A 23,189-nucleotide genomic window follows, 5' to 3' on the forward strand; every position below is an offset into this window, starting at 1 on the left:
CAATGGCCTCTCCGGTAAACACAGAAGACTCGGGAGGGCATTTAAATTTTAAAACAATTCTGTAAACAGGAACCCAACATGCAGCACCAACACAACCTTCTGGAGACAGCTTTGAAGCATCAGTATATATAATAAGATGATTTGACCAATTTTGACTAATATGCTTTTGTAGTTTGATATTGGTATCTGGGGATCCTTTACTCAGACCTAGATCTGTGATGATGGAAGGGTTGTATATTAATGCTTTAAATGGGGTTGAATATAGTGGGTTGATTGTGAAAGATGTCAGGGGATTAGGAAGGCTGGTATACTTTAGGAAACTATCTAGCAAGTAGGAAGACGAGTTACGGGAGCAAGGTGCGTGTGATAGTTGGCTTAGTCGGTGCCAAAGAGGATGGGATGACAGCTGTAACATCTTGCTGATAAAGCGGTCACATAGATATTGTCGACGGATGGATAGAGGAGGGTCAACGCATTCTACCTGCAAAGCATTAGTGGGGGAGGATTTCATTGCACCTAGAATAATTCTAAGGCATCTATACTGAATTTTATTTAACTTTTCAGCAGCTGATTTATTAAAAGGCTCTAAAACAAACATACAGTAATCCATGTGGCTACGTACTAAGGCATTATATAATAATTTTAAAGTATAGGGGTGAGCACCCCACCAAACTCCCGCTATTGCTCGTAGTACATTGATGCCTTTTTCACATTTTTTGATAATGTGTTCAGAATGAGCAATTCCATTCAGTCGTGTGTCTAAATAAACACCTAAAAATTTAGCTTTAACTGCAAGGTTGATTGCTTGACCTTCAAATGAGATGTTGAGGTTCGGGAGGTATCTCTTCCTTGTAAATACCACTGCCTGACATTTGCCCACTGATAGGGACAAGCCATGGTCAGACAGCCACTGGCCTAGATAATACAAAGCAGAATTGATACGACAGGATACTTCCTCTATACTGCCTGAGCTGTGATAGAGGACAATATCATCAGCATATTGTAAAATGGTACAAAAACTAGAAACAGACAATTCGAGGTCGTGGGTATATATGCTATAGAGCAGAGGACTGAGAACAGAGCCTTGAGGGAGGCCTTTCCAGATTAATCTGGGGGGAAGAGAATTATTCTGATGCTTTACCAGAACATATCTGCAAAACAGCAGATTACATATGAAATGAACCATCCTCGAGGGAACACTCAGCTTAAGTAGTTTCTGCCTGAGCACCGGAAGTAGGACATTATCATATGCAGAAGCAATATCAAGAAAAGCACCCACAAGGTACTCTCCTTTTGTAAAGGCTAATCTAATATCTGTTGTTAATACACTGAGACTGTCTGTTGTACTCATACCCTTCCGAAACCCAAATTGGGAGGAGGGGAGAATATTTCTACTTTCCATTAACCATTCCAGTCGGTTTTTAAGGAGATGTTCTGTAACTTTAGCTAAAGTAGATGACAAAGCTATGGGTCTATATGAATTTGAATTAAGGGGATTTTTATAAGGTTTAAGGATAGGAATAACAATTTGAGATTTCCAGGAGTTTGGGATAGAACCAGTTTCCAAACATTTATTGATTATTTTAAGGTAATAAATTTTAGCTTTGTCATTTAAGTTAGCCAGGAAAGAATATGGAACGCCATCTTCCCCTGGAGCTGTATCTTTTAGACCATTGAGAGCAATTTGAAGCTCAGAAAAGGAAAAGGGGGCATCCATTTCATCCGTAGCTGGAGCTGGCGTAGTAGTTAGAAATGAGTCCACATAGGGAACATAAGGTGGAGCTAATTTGTCTGCAAAGTTGTTAAGCCAGTCAGAAGGATTATTTGAGGAAGGATCAACGTGGCTCAGGGAGCGACGGAATCTCCTCATATTTTCCCACACAATGGTGGAGGGTGAACGAGGGCTAAGCGATTCACAGAACTGCGTCCAACTTGCTCTTTTCTTTTTGAAGACTAATCTTTTAATTTTAGCATCTAGTTTTTGGTAACTATTAAAGTTATCCTGAGTCATGCAGGCTGAGTATAATTCTTCTGCAGCAGATCTTTTACCAAATAAATCGCTGCATTCATCATCCCACCAAGGAGAGGAAAGCAGCGGATTTTTCACAGGGTGTTTTTTTGGAATATGGGAATCGGCCGAAGATATAAGAGATTTTAAAAAGAGATCATAGCATACCAGAATGTTTCCATCACTTTCCAAATCGGGCAGAGTGTCTACAATGCAATCAACGGATAGGGCATAATCTTCCCAATTTGCTTTTTTAAGTTTATACTTTAAAAGGGGATCATAGTTAGGGGTAGGTAAGGATTTATTATTTAATGTAACAATTATAGGAAAATGATCACTGCCACAGGTTGACTGTAGCACGTTCCAAGTCAGGCGCGATGCTAGGTTAGCCGAACATAGGGTGAGATCAACCGCTGATTTAGGGTTCTGATTGGGGTATACCCTTCGAGTAGGAGAACCGTCATTGAGGATGCAAAGACTGACATCATCAAGTAAATCAATCAGCAATGGAGAAAACCCGTCACTAGCATGGCACCCCCACATCGTGTGGTGGGTGTTAAAATCACCCATGGCTATGATAGGGCTGGGAAGGGACGACAAGATTGCTTGTAATTCGGGAATAATAGAAGATGAGGGATGAGGAATATACAGAGATACAAAAGATATGTCTAGGGTACGGACAGCAACAGCATTGATCTGTTGACTGTGGGAAGGAAGAGCGATTTGGGTGTAGGGGAGGGAGTGCCGTAGAAATACAGCACTGCCTGCATACCCATCACTCCTGTCATCCCTCAAACAGGAGAAGCCCGGCACCCGTAATCGTGAACCAGGCCTCAACCATGTCTCCGAGATGGCAAGAATGGTGGGATTATGAAGGTTAATCAGAGAGATTAACTCATGTTTCTTGGGACGTAAACTTTTACAGTTCCACTGTAGCAGGGTTATTGGGCCCATTTTGGAGTAGTTTAAAAAGTTGGCTTAAGTTTTTGGCAACGTTGGGCGGTAAGGGAATTTCACTACATGGAGCGACAATACTAAGTAGAAATTCGGAGATAAACTCAAGCATTTTACCTTGGGAGGGAGGGTTCTCAACATTGTTGTTGAGAGCGCATCCATTAGGAAGGGATGAGGAGTAATCACCGACAATAGTCTGAACAGCTTTTTTATCGTAGCCCTTTGCTAGAGGAGCTCGGGGACGAGGAGAGCGGAAAACTGTTTGCCGGTAGGAGGTTTTGGTGGAAGTTACATTAGTAGGAGTAAACATTTCTTTTGTTATCTCAGCATAGGACCTGCGGACAGGAGGAAACTGAGATGATGCTTCAATGTAAGATTTATTATTCTGAGACATGACCATTTTAATAGATTGCTGCCTGGAGAATTCTGGGCAGTCTTTATCAGTAGCAAAATGACTACCAGAGCAGTGTAAACATGTAGATAATTCCTTGATGACCAAACATGAGTCACCTGTATGGGGCTGAGCACATCTGTAGCATCTGGGCTTAGATCTGCAGATTGTTTTAATGTGGCCAAAACGACAGCAGTTCTGGCACTGTATTGTTGGAAGTTTATATGTTTCAACTGGCAGTGAGGTGTGGTATGAATATACCTTAGCAGGAAGCATTTGCCCCCTGAAGGTTAGGACAACAGATTGGGTAGGCACCCAAGTGATGACACCCTCTGTGACAGATTTTCTATTCAGTCGCCTTGATTTCAGAACCTCACCACAGCCAGGCGGGAGCTCTAGCGAATCAACAAGCTCGTCCATCGACCAGTCCACGGGAACTCCTTTCACCAGCCCCATTCTGGTTATGTTGTATGTGGGAATTATAGCTCTATATTTGCATAACTTCAAAACTGGACTAACCAGAAAGTTGTTGGCAGCTTGGGCAGAAGTAAACTCTACAGTAATTTTGTTGCGGCCTATATTTTTGACGCCGTCGTGGATAATTGAACCAATTTTGTGTTTGTGCAAGAATTGACCGAAATTTATAGCCCGTAATGACGCTCCAGAGGATGGGTCCTCCACTTCCCGTGAGACTTGGACAATAAAAGGCCCATTATCATCGTCAGAGTATGACTTGGCGCCTTCGGTGAAGGAAGGATGTATGTAAAGGCTTTGAACGGATGGGTTTACCTGAGTAGGATCAGTTATAGTTTTTTTGGCCGCATATACGTTGGTATCCTCTCCTTGTCGTTTGCGAGACGAGGCTGATGCCCCCGGGTCGGGCGGCTCAGGAGGTGTATCTAGATCCATTTTACTGGAAACACTATAACTACAGACACATAATAAATATTTAACCAACACCAAATACGGTTAGATTTATACGAATATCACCAATGACAACTATTTCTGCTGCTGTGTAAATTCACATAAAACACCGAAATTACACCGGAATCTCACTAACACGTGTGCACTAATTGACAGGCCAAGTTACAGTTCAATATAAACAACACCAAATCCTTTTCAAGACGAGTTTACAATAAAATCAAAGAAAAATTTGAAAAAACCGCGTCCGCCATGTACGAAGTTTCCCGCCGAACCAAAATAATATTTTATAAAAACATGAAAATATATTTCTTGTTTGAGTCATAGACAAGTAACGACAGATGTTCGTTGACGGAGCCTCTACTTTGTCTATGCTCAGCTTCCTTTCTTCTCGATAACGTCAAGCGAGTAAAAAAAAATATTCTTTTTGTTTTATTAGTTTTAAGAATAAACTTGACCTTTATCCGTGAAACATGTAATTTCGTAACCCCGCTAACATTTGGTTTTTTCCTACAATTTTACTTTATTGTTTTATGTTATTACCAAGTGTAAATAGTAATGTTAGGTTAGAAACTGGACGTTATAAAAAAAAAAAATAGATAAAACATTTACGATTAAATAATTAAAAAATTACGCAATAAATATGGATTACGTGAAGCGGGAGGAAAATAATATATTGGATGAGGAGAACTACAAAATTTACATGGAAAATGTGAGTACTAAAAAACTGTTATTGTTCTAAAATACTGAGATACATGCAATCGCATGTTAGAAGCTTTCATATAATAGGAACTTACGAAGTTCTGAGCCGTATCAAATATTTTACCGTGAAACGAAGACCTTATCTTCTCTTTACAACATGACTGTGTGACCCTTTATGATGTAACTTTTGTTGTTAACAAATGTTTTATAAGTAAGCTCGAGTTTTAAAGTAACTTCGATAGCGGAGATAATACGACAATCCCTCTGTGCTTAATCTGACAAACATATGTTTTAATAAATGAGCAGATCACAGTGACAAAAGGGTTAAAAAAGAACAAAAATGGCAAAACGAAAAACATTAATTCTCTGCCTGGTTTCTAATTACCTTAAAACTCTATTGATGATACTCTATACTGTATGATATCAAAGACTAATCTGCAGGATGACCTTGTATCAAGTTAAGGTTACTGTATTATTGTAATGTCATTAGGATTATTTAGTACACCCAATTTCAATATAATAGTACATCTGGGAGTAATACTTAATTGCATTATAAATTATGCTATTCCCACAACTTGTATACAAACACTGATAAAAGTTTGCTATTTGACACAATATACTCTTGACTCACTGCATCACATAGGCTGACCCTGTTAATACTTTGTATGATCAATTCAAAAAGTCACAGCCTTATGTTACATAGCCTATAACCTTCCTCAAGATTTGGGCTACCAAAGGAAATACAAACAGTCTGGTAGTTCAATTAAAGTGTTGAAACAATAAAAAACATTATTTTTGAACCTTTATGTAGATTTATTATTCATATAAATTGACTGATACATCAGTTGAACAAAGAGGAAATAATTACAAATAGGCTGAACATTCACGTAATATGCTAGGAACTAATTTAACTAAACAGTCTTAAGTACTCATAAAAATGTATTTTATTTTGCATTATGATGACACAGATAGACAAACCAATCAAACTTATAACACCTCTACAAAGTCAAAAGAAACACTAAACATCCAAGTTGTTGTGTATAATAATGGAAGTTGTAATACAATCAACAATGACAACTTCTTTTAGAATGATTATTACAATTATTCTTTCCAGCTGCAAAAGTCACATCAAATTGACACCACCGACTATCATCACACAATGTCTATGGAGCAACTACACCAAGCAGTTGTCCAATCTTCGTTAAGCACCAGCACAATTGTACACAACTTCCAACTGCCAATATCACCACGACAAATGTCCACACTCATGATGAAAACCAACCACTTGACCCGTTCCTTAAATTTTAATGAATTGCCGGCACATTTACCAAAAAATTTAGCTATGGATATGGAATTACTGGGACTACCAAATGATTTATCACATAATTTAAGGCATGAAGACTTACTAACCCAGAATTTATCAAGGAACATAGATAATATTATGTTGGCACGTACACTTAATAACGATTTGGACCTTCAAAATAGTTTAGCTCACATACAAAATTTGCAAGATCAAGAATTAAGTAGAAGCTTAAGTGCAGAAATGGCACAAAATATAAATAGAGCTAACATGTCACAAAATATGAATCGTGAAATGCAACATGACTTGGGCAACGAAATTGATTTGTCACATTTAAGTCGACAGAATTTAGAACATGATGTATTAATGAATCAGGAAGATTCTAGAAGGAGTCCATTAGTTCAAAACGTTGATAATCATTTATTGGAACAGCATATAGCACAAAGATTGGAGCAACATATGACTTTGAAAATGGATCAAGCTGTGGAGCGCATCGATCAGCAAAGATTTGATCAATCATTGGCTCAGAGGATAGAACCGTTAGTACAAAGGTTGGACCCAAGATTGTTGAATGCAAATGCACTGCATGAGCAAAGGGTGTTGGAACAAAATGAACATTTGTTTCCAATGCCAATGCATATAAAATCAGAGCAAGAAGATGATGGATATTTTTATGATAACATAAACCAAGGACTAAGTAGTACTGGGATTAATGGTAAGATAATCTATTTATTTTATTTCAGTTTATTAATTAATACTTGCAGACTTCTGCACCACACATTGCATAGCTTTGATACTTCAGTACATTGAGTATAACTATCGTAAGCATGGGTTCCTGGTATTGCAGAGTATTCTTGCGAAACTGCATTGTTGATCTTATTTTTTTTAATTGTAGTTATCTTCTAAGCTTTTCTGCGGCTTTTCTTCACACAATTGGTCATCTAAAAGAGATCACAATCAAGCCGCTAAATTGCTGATGTGCTGTGATTGTTTTTGTTTCCTGTACACACTGTTGTGTTGTGGAGTTCAAAAGTTTAGTAATTTGTTCATTTAGCCACAGACTCACCTTACCCTAACTATCAGATACGCTAAAACATCCACATCTTTGTCTCTAGTTCTTACCTTCAATCTTAATCTAAGAGATCAAACGTTTTTTGTACCTAGTGGATGATGATGAATATCATATAATAGATAAGAACTTCTGCTCGACCATTAAAATTAAGTGACATTCCAAAATAGAATTTAGGTAGATTTTTAAAGGTGGAAGTACCTTAAAGATATATTTTGAACATCAATTCGCATGTCTCGAGTGAAAATATGACCTTTACTGATACAGCATAATTAAACCAGTGATATTAGAAACTTGTTCGCACTTGACCTTTCTGACTTGGCGCTAAATATTCATGATGCTAATAGGGCTGCCTCACTTGCCACTCAACTTTTTACCCGTCTGCGAAAGGAGGAGGGTTATGTTTTTCGAGTGTATGTACGTATATATGTATGTATATTTCTTTGGCACGCCCTAGCGCCTAAGCGGCTTGTCGTACTATGGTGTTAGATGTAAATAGATTCTTAGTCGTGAGAGTAACACTGGGTACATCAAAATAAATAAAATAAAACAAAATAAATAAAAAATGTTTATAAAAAACAATAAACCCGACTGCGTCGGATTTTTTTTTTATTTTTTAAATTTAGATTTAAACCTTATAAAATATCGCGTCTGTAAAAACTATCATTGGTCTGGTCAACTCTTGCATAGTCCCCAAAAAAAATTAATAATTTGAAACTTACATTTTATATATTGAAATTGATATTCGTAGTACAAGGAGTTTGACCCCACATTGTGCTCGTGTATTTTCATTTAACATGACATCTACTCGTAACGTTAATTCAAAGTCAGATATTTCTTTATTCAAATAGCCTGTCGGGATGACGATCGAGATGCTTACAAATATACAGTTGGTTTCGAAGATGTTACAGATTTTTATTAGTTTAAAATTAGTAAAACAGACGTAAGTAGGCAAGAGACATCAAATGAGTCGTTGGGAGGCGCTGGATACAAAATCCGTAACAAAAAAACCTATGTCGAACTCGTCACGTTCATCTTTTGAAAACTATATGACATACCCCAGTCGCTCTGTTTCGACATATCTGCTTATTTCAAAGGCGTTACCCAAATGGAGTCTGCGCGTAGAAAAAATTTAATTATTGGATAGAAGCAGTGTTCTTTGCGGAATTCCATGATATATTATGAAAATTCTATACTCCGCGAAGCAGGAGAATCTGTATGGTGTTCTCAAGAGATGTTGACTTTACAACTAATAATTGAAACAAAAATAAACAATGTTAACAATTGCGTAGAGCGTACGTTGCCGAAGATCTGTTTGCTGTGGAGTATAAGGATTGAAGAAAATATAAATTACACCATACAGATTCTCCTGCTTTTCGTGGAGTATTATAGCAAATTAAGCAAAATTTTCATAATATAACTACAACAACCACTGTTTACTGATATCAAAGAGCGACAACCCTAAATCCTATTGACATATAATGTTTATGTCATAAAAGTGAAAAAAAACATGTTTTCACAGCAATTAATTACCATTTGCTTCATTATAATTACATTTCGGCGACCATTTATGGCGTAGTACTGCGGATGCTCTATCCAAATGTTCCGGGTTCGACGTCCGATTACACGTTTTTCAATGTGAAGGTCACTCTTGCCGAAGCTGGCACTGATTTGTCATCTACTGACTTCAAAGGAGGCTACAAATAAAACGTGTTTTTTTCCCGACGATGTTACTCTCGACTTCGTTAAATCTTTAAGTTGAGCTGAGTGCTGCTAAATGAGGAAAGAACCAAAACTATGAATGACGATGATAATCTATGTTCTTCACAGAGAAAAAAGATTATTTTATTTTATTTAAACTCTTTATTTGTACACCACTACACAGTTAGGAAAATAAAGGACGAATAGAGAGAAACACAAAAAAAAAAAAAAACTGGAGTAGAATACAAAAGGCGAAAGATTCTTGACCTTGTACTGAGTTTTTAGTAATTACTAATTAACTTCATTTAATAATTAAAAAAAAAATTTAACCAGTAATATGTGATAACCATGGTCTTGGCGTTCAGCAAATATTCCATACTATTCTATAAAAAGACCTATCAGTGCTGGCTGAAATTTGGGATAAAACTTATCTTAAGTCCCTCCTACCTCGTAGCATGAACTAAAATCGCGCTAAGTTTCATGTCAATTCATTCAGTTGTTTTGCCGTGATGTGCGGCCAAGATACAGACACACAGACAGGCAGGCAAAAATTCAAAAAAATACAGTTTTTGCTTCAGATTATAGATTATATAGAGCCCACCAAGAAGGAAATTCAAAATAAATTCTTTATCTATTAAAAGTTCAATATACAGTATTTGACCTAATTGATTAATTTATATTTGAATATCATATTTTAATACTTATCATCCTATTCCGCACGGAGATAATTCCAAACACAAAATCATAAAAATTGGTCCAGCCGTTCTTGAGTTAAAATGGTGTAACTAACACGACTTGGTTTTTTTTATATAGAAGATTACAAATTCAAATTCTTTATTTTGTAGAAACATCTTACATAAGGTGCTTCAGAGTTATAAAAATTGTGTTTCGCGTAAGTATAGGCGTGCACTGTTTAAATAACAATTACAATTTGATACCCCAAGTTATGAAATCCAAAATATACAATGGAAATCCAACTTGGATAAACTTAGTTGAAAATACTAATTTCCTATATATTTTTCTAAGTCATGTGCGTTTGAAATAATTCAATATCACTTGCTTCAACGGTAAAGGAAAAACATTGTGAGGAAACCTGCATGCTTGAGGATACTCCATAATGTTCGCAAGAGTGTGTGAAGTCCACCAATCTGCACTGTGCCGGCGTGGTGGACTACGGCCTTCGCCTCCTCATTGTAGGAGAAGACCCGTGCCCTGTACTGGTCTGGTAATTGGTTGATATGATGAATCGCTTTTGAATAGCAGTTACCCGTGATTGAAAACGCGCAGTTGTCTAACCATGATATAAAGAAGTATTAGAGACGTAGTATATATACTTTGCTACTCTTTCTTCCTTACTAAAAAACTTCACTTGAAGTGGTTCATACTTTTCTGAGGTAGAAAGTAGCTTAGTTTCATCATCATCATATCATTGCTATTAGCGGACCACTGCTGGATACGGGCCTCCCACACATAAGAAGGGTTTAGCGTAGTCCACCACGCTAGCCCAGTGCGGATTGGTGGACTCCACATGCTTTTGACAACATTATAACGAACTCTCAGGCATGCCACTTTCATGCCAGTTTAGAGATGGGATTCGAAGTCGCCCCTCCCCACGAAAGTGAAGTCGAAGGCCTACCCACTGGGCTATCACCGCTCCGCAATCAATAAATATATACATATATATGTGTGTTAAGAACCTCATGAATGTTTGACATATAAAAGCGCCTTATAAATACAAGCAAAACTGCTTCCATAACAGGCTTTTGAAGCTGATGCTTTTTTTTTTTTAGCCTGAACTTTTAGTCTACAATACGTACCTATTTAATTACTGATGTAATAAATTTTCCATTACAAAGTAAACAAAAAGACGTTTAAAATAAAGACCGCGAGAACTCTTTTTTTAAATGTTTGCACGAAAGAACGTCTGATTCAATCATACCTAGATTGAATCAGACAGTATAAGATATTTACCTACCTACAAACCGTATCCCAAAAAATTGGTGTCGACAAACTAAATGCATGAACACTACACAATAATTGTCGTTGATTGTTAATAATTCCAGTCAAATAACATCAGTTGAATTCAAATTCAATTTTAAATTAAAATTTCAAATTCATTTATTTCAAGTAGGCCTACTTTGAAACGTCAAGTCAGTCAGCTTATAGTCACTCTACCACCATACATTAAATATTTACTAGCTGATCCGTGCAAATTCGTCTGCACCAAATCGGTTATTACCGGAAAACACGAATAAAATGTCATTTTCTAAAAATGAATCCTAGCTAGATCGATTTACCGCTCCCGAAACCCCTGTATACTAAATTTCATGAAAATCGTTGGAGCCGACTCCGAGATTCCAATTATATATATATACAAAAATTGCTCGTTTAATGATATAAGATTACTATACAAGGCGTTTTTCCGACTGACAGCTAACCAACAGAATCATATTCAAGCATCCAAGAGGTGGACTAACAAAAGATTTAGGAAACTGGGTATGTGATATTTTAGTAAAGAAATGAGAAACACGAGATGCACATGTTTTTTATGATACTAATCCCAAATGTGTAAAATAAGGAATGAAATTCAATATTTTAGTCCATATATTTTATATTAAGCTTTACCTTTCGCTTCCTTTCTGGAGACTGGCAAGAACACCTTGGGAAAATTCTTTAATCTTACAGGAAATCAGATAGTCTTCGAAGACGAATTTTCTGTCATCCTTTAGTATTTTAACATTTTTGTTTTTTTTTTCAGGTGACATTCTACCACACACAGACCATCCTGCCACACAATCTAATACCATCCCCCACGAGGTTTTATACACCCATTCGGTCTATAACAACCATAGTCTACCAGTGCCAGCCCTGAACCCTATAGATTTATATTCGCGCCCGCAAAATTACGTGCAGAATTACGTAGCGGAGAATCCCCAAAACTTAGTAGTGCATAGACAGTTCGAGAACTCCAGCCCTTATACGGAGGATTTGAAAAAGATACGCCACGACTCCGTCAAGAAACACGATGTCAAAACCGCACAGCCCAAGGAAAACCTAAAACCCACGGATCAAAATAAAATGTACTACGGATACGATTACGTGATAGTAGAAAAGAATGAGAACGATTCCAGCTCGAATAATAAATTAACGGAAGAACTAGCGATGGGTATAAAAGGAGAGTATTTGTGCTACAAATGTAATGAAATGTTTCCCTCCAAGAGGGTGCTTAAACAACATGCAAAATTATGCGAAAATGCAGACGGTACGGAATTGGAAAAGTTGGGAAAATTCACTTGCAGCCAATGTGCATATAGGTGTCAATCGCCCGCTATACTGAAAATACACGAGCGCACACATACCGGCGAGAAACCTTATGCATGCACATTCTGCGATTACAAGTCCGGCCAGAAGAACAATGTTGCCAAACACATATTAGTACACATGAAGCAAAAACCTTTTGGTTGTCAATACTGTGACTATCGTTGTGCGCAGAAAAACAATTTAGTGGTACACGAACGGACTCACACCGGTGACAAACCATTTGCATGCCCGTACTGTGATTACCGGACTGTGCAAAAGCCTAACTTGGTCAAGCATATGTATTTGCACACTGACCAAAAACCATTTAGCTGTGATCTGTGCAATTATAGGTGCGTGCAAAAAGCAAACTTGACAAAACACAAACAGAGGCATATGAATGAAAAGGACGGGGATAAAGTTGATATCAAAACACAAATTAAGCCATACAAACCTAGACAAAAATCTGTGAAATGCCCGCTGTGTTCATATAGGTGCGTTCAGAAATCCAGTCTCGAGAAGCATATGCAGTATAAACATGTTGATGCTGTCGAATGTCAGGACAATTTAGACTGTGGTCTCAACTTGATGAAAAGTGTTTGTGATAATAAAACTGATCATCACAGTGAAGTAACTAATCACGATCATCACAATGATGATCACGGTTTGAATCTTATGAAAAATGGTCACGTGACCAACACTGAACCTGTATCTATTTTTTCAAAGTGTGAAAAAAGTTCTATTTGATAGTGATGTGAACGAAGTGCTGGAACATTTTAGATCTTAACTTTTTGGGTTGCTTAAGCATACTTTTTTGTATATAATGTGAATCTAGTGTTTTTTTTGTTAGCTTTAATTTGACGTTTATTCATAATAATTGAAAAAGGGCCTACGCACATCGCGAATTTTCAATGCATAGGCAACGCATTAGTAAAATATCCAAATCCACACTGTGACTTAAAACTTACTGGAGAGTTAAAACGCACCATAAAACTACTTGACAGTGAACTTTGACAGTGTTTTTACAACAAGGTAGAGAAATGCGAAGACATGTCGTTTGTATTGGCGCATTGAGCAAAAATATATTAATAACATCGAATTTGTATCTTGTCAGTAATTGTTCGATAAGCACCGCCATGTACGCGCATTTGTATAGATCCAAATGCAAAAATCTGCTTTCAATAACTCTATAGCGATATTTTAAACGCAAGGCGTCTAGTGCGGATAGAAAATACGGCATGTGCATTGGCCCTAAACGAATCACTACAGCAGTCTATGCGCTGAAGCTTACATGGGTGACAATATGTATATATACAATTTCAGTGTGGGTAAAGGTCTAAGCACACACCAACTCGACTTAAATAAAAGCATTTAAATATGAGCTTTATTTTATGCGAAATTAAGCATACTATTTCTATGTACATACGACGATTGGAAGCCGAGTTTTATACTCGCCTGCCATGCGTTATATGAAATGATATAAACACAACACTTTATGTGTAATGACTTGTCCATATATCTAATAAAGCTCACGTTTCAATGCTATAATTTGAGTATAGTGAGTGTTCTCACAAACGGCCTATGTTTATGATTTTTTTTTCTTATTTGTGTGTAGTAGCTGTCAGTAACATTGCAGTTCTTAGGGTTCCGTAGACAAACAATGCATCTTTAAGTTCTCTGCATATGATATTGACTTGACACCAACTCACTCAAATTTGAGTATAGAAAAAAGCTTTATGTTACTCTGGAAATGTTAAGTGGGTATGAGACCACGAGTTGCCCACTCGCATCGGCAACTCGTTGTCACATCCAATTGACAGAACGGGGGTGGACAAATTCATGAATTGATAATCTGACTTATTTTTATTGGGTCAGTGAATATATTTTAGATAAATATATTTTATTTCAAGATTTAAGTCCCTGGATTCTTGTTATTCGTATGGGAAAAAAAAAACAAACTTTGCGAGCGCGAGCTTCTAAAATAATTTTCACCCTTAATTTGACAATGCATAATCAATCAACAACAAAAGAAACAAAACAATCAAAATGGTGCTTCTACATTGTGCGTGTAGTGAGTGATGTATTCGCATATCTACGGAACCCTACTTCGTGCATTTACCGACCCACACTTGAACACTTACAATGCAATCACGGAATCGCTTCTTGTCAAACTTGTTTTTTTGTGTTTTTCCAGTGACTTTTTTTACTAATTTTTGGTAATTTACTTTCAAAGATTATTTTTTTGCATAAAATATAACAAAATTGTCTGTGCAGGGCGCTGGGAACATCGTTCCGCCACATTAGATCCGATATTGGTCGGATGTTAGGCTAAGAATCTGATTGGATCAAAGGATGTGGACGTATCATTTTTCTTAATAATTCTGTTTTACTATTTTAAATTTTAAGACTAGTCATTAAATACTAGTTAAAAACTTTATTGGAATGTACTAAAACACACTGCTTTTATACAATTTAATCTGATTTAGATATTTTTATTGTTTAAGAAAGCATTTGTATTCAGGTGTACCAAAACCATTCTAAACTAAAAAAAAAAAGTATATTGATCACGCTGTGATAGCTATTTATCTGCCAATTCTTAATTGCACTGAGTAAATGAGTTATTATTATTAATATCAAACTGAACAAGAAAAAGACATTTAAAATATCCCAGCAAAATATTGAATGTCGACTCGCTCTCTGTTTTTTTAATCTACTCTGAAAAATGACGATTTGGGGATTAAAGGTTTGGGGAAAAAGTATGTTAATTACAATACATTCTTTCATTAGTCTTCTAGTCCATTCCATCTCCATTGTTTTGGTACACCTGAGTGGTCACTAAGTGCCATAAAAAATTAAAATGCTGTGAAATCATGATTTGTACTGAAATTTCACCTTTGAGTATATATAAAAAGGCAAATGTCTGTTGGTGATGAATTTACCATTGGTTCTGAATATTGTTCCTACCTAGAAGAAATAACCAGCAAGCTAACCCGGTGATCATTAGTACCCACAGTACGAAATTGCATACTTTGCAAGTGTTGAATGTTTTCGAAACAGTACAGCGTTAGAGTAAAGTGGATTTTATGTTGCTTGGTTTAAAGCTTGTCCATATATCTAATATGTATTTCAACACGACAGTGCTGCTAACGGAAGCTTTGTTAAATAATTTTAGGGGATTAAAAAAAACAAAATCTATTTGGCTTTTTATATACTGTACAATGAACTAATGGATAAATTACGGCATTCAATGAGCTATTATTCCACTAATTGCGATTTGAATGATTTTCTGTTTTCAAAAATTCAAAATTCAAAATTCATTTATTTCAAGTAGGCCTCATACAAGCACTTTTGAAACGTCAAGTCTGTCCGTGTGTAGTGACTCTACCACCATTAGTTAGCATTATATTACACCTACCTTAACATATAAAGTATATAGATGTCGGTTTTATATTTAAAAAATATTTGGATGGATAACTTAAGTTGGGGAACACTATTATGGAATCCGGTTTCGTTTGTAAAATCTTATGATAATTTGAAAAAGCAGCCTTCACTGGACGCTAGCAGAAGAGGTACAGACTAACTAGTTCTTACCAAAAAGCAAAATTGGGTACATTACTCATAAGGACAAGTGTTTTCGATACTCGAAAACGACGAAACTTGAGATGAACGAGATGTGCAATTTCGTACCGAGGGTATCTGAATATTAAGTATACTGTAATTAATTTTAATAAGAATGCCTCTAGGCTGTGATGGACTTTCCATAATAGGTATAATAATAATAAAATAGTGTTACCAGAGATTTTAATGTACCTAATGTAGGTTTTACATCACGTTTTTTATTCTAGGACTTAATTTGTAAGTTTTTCTAGTGATATTTTTTTAATGTTAATCATTTTTGTATGTTCTTTTTTTTGTAATTAAATGCCGCTTACCAAAGTGACTGAGTATTTCATTTCTGACATAGTAATTTTTGGCTGTGGGAATATATATATAATGTTATATACCTTTATTATTTTTGTGTGGGCTCTCAAATGTGAATATCAGACTAGAGAGGATATAAAAATGTGTCTGTTTATCTGTTACCTATCACTCTATTTCAATTTCAACAGATTTTAGTCTGTAAAAGGAAGAACCGGTCCCGCGGGATTAAAATTAAAATTATTAACATCTATTATTAACGTGCACGGTTTCGCAGCTTATACGAAGTTTTGTATCGAGATAGTGTAAGGCCATCTAGTCGTACTTTAATTGTATAAGAACTATTTGCTATTTACCAATAGATGGCGGGTTTTGTTTAGTACATCTATTGCTCAATAGATGTCAGCATGGCGTACAATTCCTGTTAAATAACTACTCATATCTAATATATGACTTACGTCGCTATAATTGCAGTCGTTTATGACTTATGTCCGAAATTATTGAATTGTATTCTAGAGCAATAATACAAGTTATGAAACAAATTATTAGGCATTTGACAAAGGGAACTTTTTTAACCTACTTTAAAAAGACAGGCAGATTGGTGCTCAATTCGTTGAAATATTATTTATGACCACGGAAAGCCAACGGAACCACTCGTAAGTAGGTATTGAAATATGAAAAAAAGCACACTGATGGTGAAATGCCATGGAAATTAAATGGTTTTTGCATTGCGACCTTTACTGAGTTCGATCTGTAAGTACGTATGTTAAGCAGTAAGTACAGGTAAACATTTTTTTTTGCGATGGAGAATTCATAACCTTCCGCGTAAGGGTATGTGGAACTCGATGGCGAGCCATAATACCAACTAAACCACGCGAGTGTAATTTTGGTTATACAACGTGTTTAGGTATAAAAATAGCTATAATTGGCTGAATATAGATTTGCAAATATTTTCTTGTTCATAGAAATTTATTTTTTTAAGGGTGACCTCGTATACATTTGGTAAAGATCTGATTAACCTAAAAAAGTCGCTTGCCAGAATCCTTCTTTTTTCAAATCCCGTGAGAACCGTCTGTTTTTCCAAGGATAAAAATTAGCCACGTTTAGCCTAGGTGAGCAGGTAGGTATGTCGCGGTTGTGTGTGAAAGCGTTCTCGTGAGTCGGAACACCGTGAGGTTTTAATCGGTAAGAGTCATAAACACTGCACATCCCCGTGGTTTGCTTGTATCCATTAAAATTTTCTTACGATATAAAATAAAGTAAAAGAGTGTTAGTAGGTATACTCTCTGATTCTCTGACTCCGTCCTTTCAACTCTATGCTGAAATCAAACTCATTAGTTGCTTAGTGAGGGCCTGAAGGAACACACTATCGCTTTTATAATATTAGATCGCATACGACACTGCATTGACATTCGCGATTATTAATTCTCATCATAACAACCCATTCATTACCGGCCCACTACAGGTCACGGGTCTCCTCCTACAATGAGGAGGGGTTAATGCCGTAGTCCGCTACGCTGTCCCAGTGTGCATTGGTGGACTTCACACACCTTTGAGAACATTATGGAGAAACTCTCAAGTATGCTGGTTTCTTCCCGATATTTTCCTTCACCGTTTAAGCAAGTTATATTTTTATTGCTTAAAATGCACACAACTTAGAAAAGTTCTAGGTGCGTGCTGGGATTCGAACTCGCCTACACCAAAGTGAACTCGAAGTTCTTCCCACTGGGCTATTATTGATAATTCTATTAGGTACTAAACAAGAAAATAGGTAGTTTTGTTTCGCCAAAACCATAACAATACGCCCGAAGGTTTTCTTTTTAAAAAACAAATTCACCGGTATCTGCGTCGGTGGGCGGCAGTAATGTGGGGTAGGCAGGCACGTATTATATAAAGAACGGGGTAAAGACGTACCCATTCCCGTTGCGGCTGTCAAAAGCACCCGCACATTATCTTATCCGCGCGCCTTTCATCTGTTTATATGTCCCGCTCCGGGGTTAGTAACCCTGTAATGGTATTTCTTTAGATTTATGCATTGAGTAATATTTAATGTAGTGGGTGCCAGAGCAGTCTATTTGTTATATGTTTGTGTAATAGTGAGTACAATTATTATTGTACCATAGATTAAAGACATTTTTATGACGACTTATTTTGAAAAAAGGCCCTGTGATGTTCTACTACGTACAAAGAATATCTTTTGTTGATATAAATTGAAATTTTTCTCGCGAAAACGTCCACTTGGGTGTCATTAGCGTACTTGTAACGTCAAAGGTAATTAAGAGCTTTTGCAAGTCCTGTTTACATAACTAAAAAAATTATGGATTATTGATTTTGGTATTGGTAACAAAGAAAACCCGATATACGCAGAGGTCATAATTTTGAATTCGGCGTTTCACCTGTTATGGCGAATCGCTATATTTTGCAGTTCTATTTATTGAAAATAAATACCAATCACACTTAGAATAGAATAAAAATACGTTTTTCATAATACATGAATCATATATTACTAGATAAAAGATAAATAGAATATTTAAGCGATTCTTGGTCTAGAGACTAAATAAATTAAATAAGTATATGTACCTATACTACTATTGTCTCACCATTCTTCTTTCATTCTTAAAAGAAGGCTCCAGCCATTAGTGTTTAAAGTAATTTTATTTACCCAAATAAACTATTTTTTTTTTTTTTATTCTTACTGTTCTACTAATCCGCACTGGACTTACCCCTTCTCATCTCGGGAGGAGACCTGTGCCCTGTAGTTGGTCGGTAATGGGTTTGTATGATGATGACAATGATATTATTGTATTGAATTATTATTGTCGATTGTGCATACATTGTTTACAAAACTGCATTAAACAAAAATACTGAAGATAAACCAGGTCTTTGACCTTGTCGGAGGATTCAAAGAAACTATTCCTAATCCTGTAAAGTAGTTAAGATTTCAGCTTTACAGTTTCGGGGGTTGGACTTACGTTACGCGGATTTTATTATGTTAATATTTGAAAATTCCCCTGTTTCTTTCACCCTAGTTAAACAAAGATGTGTCCAAAGTTGTGTTGATCGTCAGTCACGGACGAACTTCGGTCAAATATTTTCCACGAATGTAAACAAATCAACGGTTAAAGTAATGTAGGAAGCTGCACGTGACCGCGCCTCGGGCCACGTCAATCCGATCCGAAACGCTTCCAAATTACAGCTTGTAAATAAGTAGGCACTGTAAACTGTAATAGGCGATCGTGTCTGCGAATGACAGCGGTTTGTTTTCGTTTAAATTTTGAATACATTAACTTCCCGCTTTACCTATTATATTAACGCTTTTTAAGTGCAGAATTAAAAACGTACAGAATCCTCATTCGGCTACAATTGCATGCAGTGCATTGTGTCCAAAAACAGAGTAAACGCCCCGAGCACGTCACACTTCACATCCGTGGAATTTTGCTAGCTCACAAACTTTTCCCATTTTCCCCATTTTATGATAAACGTTAAGAACATTAGACATTAACAACTACTAAATGAATGCCGTGACGTGCCTGTTAGAGAAACACTACTAAAGTGGAGTGAATTTTTGATGCTTCAATATTAGTCGTGTACACGGTTTCTGTATGTTCTTAATCCTGTGTTTCCCAGGTATCAGAGTCAATTCTGGATTCTAGAGTTAATTCAATTCGAGCAGTACATCCGTTATACAGCAGATTTTTCGGTTTTCTACGCAATGTCTATCTCGAACATTGATTTATGAACTAAAAGTAAGAAATTTGGAATTTTCGCATTAGGTTTAATACTGAAAGTAATGATAGTGTACAGGTTACAGCTTCCGCTCCCTTTCGGGGCATTGAGTTCGATTCTCAGCACACCTCTTACTTTTCGGAGTTACATGCGTTTTTAATTTAAGACATTAAATATCAAACATTTTAACTTAAAAAATATCGTGAGGAAACCTGCATGCCTTTCGCCAAGGGCGTGTTAAGTTAATATACAAAAATAAAGCATTACAAATTTGTTCCGCAAATAAAAAAAAATACAACAAAATTACTGTTTTATTACAAAATTTATATTAATTTTAATGGTTACATACGAAATACAAAAATTCAATTTCGAAGCGTCGCTACGGCCTGTGTCACCACGCCAAAAATCAGGTTTTACCCTGCGCCTATAGATGTTTCACATCAAAAAAATTATATACTTAGATATCGATTTTATAAATCTGTGTTACCAACATTGTACGAAGCCGCTATGGGATCGCGAGGTATGCGCTAAATCGTAACAAGATATAAGTATTCGAAACTGGACACTCAGTAAAGTGCTTGGTAAACACGGGGGTCAGTTATTCTTAACATAAGTACTACATATATATAACACAATATCCGTAGTAAAATTGCACGATACGGGTTCATATTTAGTTTAGAGCTTTTGTTACAGCTCAAGCTCGTCCGGGGAAGTATCGCTATGCTTATTTCTGCAGCTTAGCCGCAGTGTGAAATGCTGTGTACCGGTATGTAGGGCGTGATTGCCGGTGTAATTACAGGCATATTAGGCGTAAAACCTACGCCTCAAATTTATGGTCACAGTAAGGTGGCATGTTGCAGGACGTGCCCCTTGCATGCGCTGTGAAGTGTTGCTCTCTCTATGGTTCTTCACTTACCGTGGGCCATGATGTCATGCCATGGTCTGTCAATTATTTCGACCATAAAAAAGGTATTATAGGGATAGGGGTTGAGAGAATATCTCACCAAGTATATATTAGATTCATTTTTAGAACTTTAGAAAACAAATCTATGTCCAAGGTTTCCATCTAATTCTGATCCAAGTAATTCGTTACGTCATTGTTTTCTAAGTACGTCGGGTCTCGGCCATAATCATTAATTTGTGTGTAATTACACGCACACATACACAAACATAATGAAACGGCGATAGCGCTGTGGGTGGGAGCTCGACTTCCATTTCGGGGGGCAGAGTTCGAATCTCAGCAAGCACCTCTGACTTTTCTAAGTTATGTGCGTTTTAAGTAATTAAAATATCACTTGCTTCAACGGTGAAGGTAGTATCGCGAGGAAACCTGCACGCCTGGAGGCTACATAATGGATCTTTGGGATCATTTTGTAGAACCACACCAATCCACACTGGACCAGCGTGGTGGACAGCAACCCGTGCGCCGTAGTACTCCAGTAAACGGGTTGATATAATGATGATGATTAATATAAGGGTGTATTGCGTAAGACGTCGGTCTCCCTTTCGGGAGACTCACTTCTAGCTTTTCGGAGTTTTGTTTCAAGACTTCCTGAGTTATGTGCGTTTTAAGCAAAAAATAAATAAAATAAATAAATAAATATATTACGACAATACACACATCGCCATCTAGCCCCAAAGTAAGCATAGCTTGTGTTATGGGTACTAAGATGACTGATGAATAATTATATGAATAATACACATAAATACTTATAATATACAGATAAACACCCAGACACTGATTAAAAACATTCATATTCATTACACAAACATTTTCCAGTTGTGGGAATCGAACCCACGGCCACGACTCAGAAAGCAGGTTCGCTGCCCACTGCGCCAGTCGGCCGTCAAACCTATGAAACTAAACTAACTAGATTGTACAATTCTGCTAGTTTTATATACCTTGGCAATATTTTTTTAACAGAAATCTTAATAACATGACCGTGTTGTTAATATTTCTATGATTTTAATAAATTTCCACAATATAACTGTGTACATCGATTTGGCATTGAAGTAAATAAAAGTCCACTTAACTTAACTTATGCGACTGCTACACGCGAGTAGTATCGAATGTTAGCAAATTGCTGCGAAATATAATATCTTTGCAGTTTCAGAGGAGGCAGGGTCGGATTTGGACATTGATTTATATCATTTACTTGCCAACTATGATTATATAATAAGGCTAGTTGGAATGGGGTACGATACCAATAGAGTGTTACAGTAATAATGATAGTAAAAGTTTTTATGGCGGCCATAAAGTATTTTCTGGAATAAGTAATTTTAGAGAAATAGCTATACCAAAATTTCATTCAAAAATACGCAGTTACCACCATACTATCTTTCTCTCTCTTTTTAAAAATAAGACCATATTCATATAAGTGTAAGATCGAAGACGAGCGGTCAATCAACCACGTCAATGCTCTGATAAAGAATGCGTATACGGTATGACCCAAACACTGTTTCAACGCTTTAGACCATGAACTAACTCACATCTTATTGATAAGACAGGTATAGCATGCTACTAAAATGTTTATAGCAACTTATTCGGTTTCAGAATATGATCTATAGAAGATCATGGTCCTTAAATTAATTCTAAATTAATTTATCTTTTCTTACTTCTCTTCAAATTGAAAAACTCAATAAAAACACAATTTCATTTATCAACAAACAATAATATTTAAAACTCGTAGAGGTATTAACCCAAATTCGCAAAGAAATATATATTAAATAGCTTTTTTGTTAATTTTTAGTGTAAAGTTTTAGTTAATAACATAATATTAAGAAATTAATAAAAACACACTAACATTAAGACAAACGCTTTTTATTGCGATATTTTTACACGTACCTTTCTTTAAATATTGATTAAAAGATTGTTTACATAAGACAAGTTAGAAATAATGGAGAGTATGTGTCCTGCCCACGTTGGACGTGTTGATCGAAAACCTTGTTGTTGGACAGTGGATTTCACACGCCTTTGAGAACATTACGGTGTATTATTAGGCATGCGGGTTTCCTCACGATGTTTTCTTTCACCGCTCAGCATTTCACGTGATATTTTAATTACTTAAAACGCTGTGATATTATGGATTCATATGTACTATCACTATAAGTGATAAGGCCGCCTTTGTTACACAAATTTAATTGACTTGTACCTTTGTTTTCTTTTATTTATTTTTTCTTGTGTGCAATAAAATATTTTTGA

The 23,189-nt window shown here is 36.3% G+C and overlaps 1 protein-coding gene across 1 annotated transcript; it reads left to right on the forward strand.

Annotated features, from left to right (window-relative positions):
* The first annotated feature begins 4,670 nt into the window (after positions 1-4,670).
* Positions 4,671-13,272, forward strand: LOC120628050 (zinc finger protein 677-like). The gene is made up of 3 exons (XM_039896241.1): positions 4,671-4,986; positions 6,091-6,991; positions 11,805-13,272. The coding sequence occupies exons 1-3, from the start codon at positions 4,918-4,920 to the stop codon at positions 13,088-13,090; spliced, it is 2,256 nt and encodes a 751-aa protein (XP_039752175.1). The 5' UTR covers positions 4,671-4,917; the 3' UTR covers positions 13,091-13,272.
* The last annotated feature ends 9,917 nt before the right edge of the window (positions 13,273-23,189 follow it).

The sequence above is a fragment of the Pararge aegeria genome, chromosome 12, assembly GCF_905163445.1.
Source record: "Pararge aegeria chromosome 12, ilParAegt1.1, whole genome shotgun sequence".
Lineage (NCBI taxonomy): Eukaryota > Metazoa > Arthropoda > Insecta > Lepidoptera > Nymphalidae > Pararge > Pararge aegeria.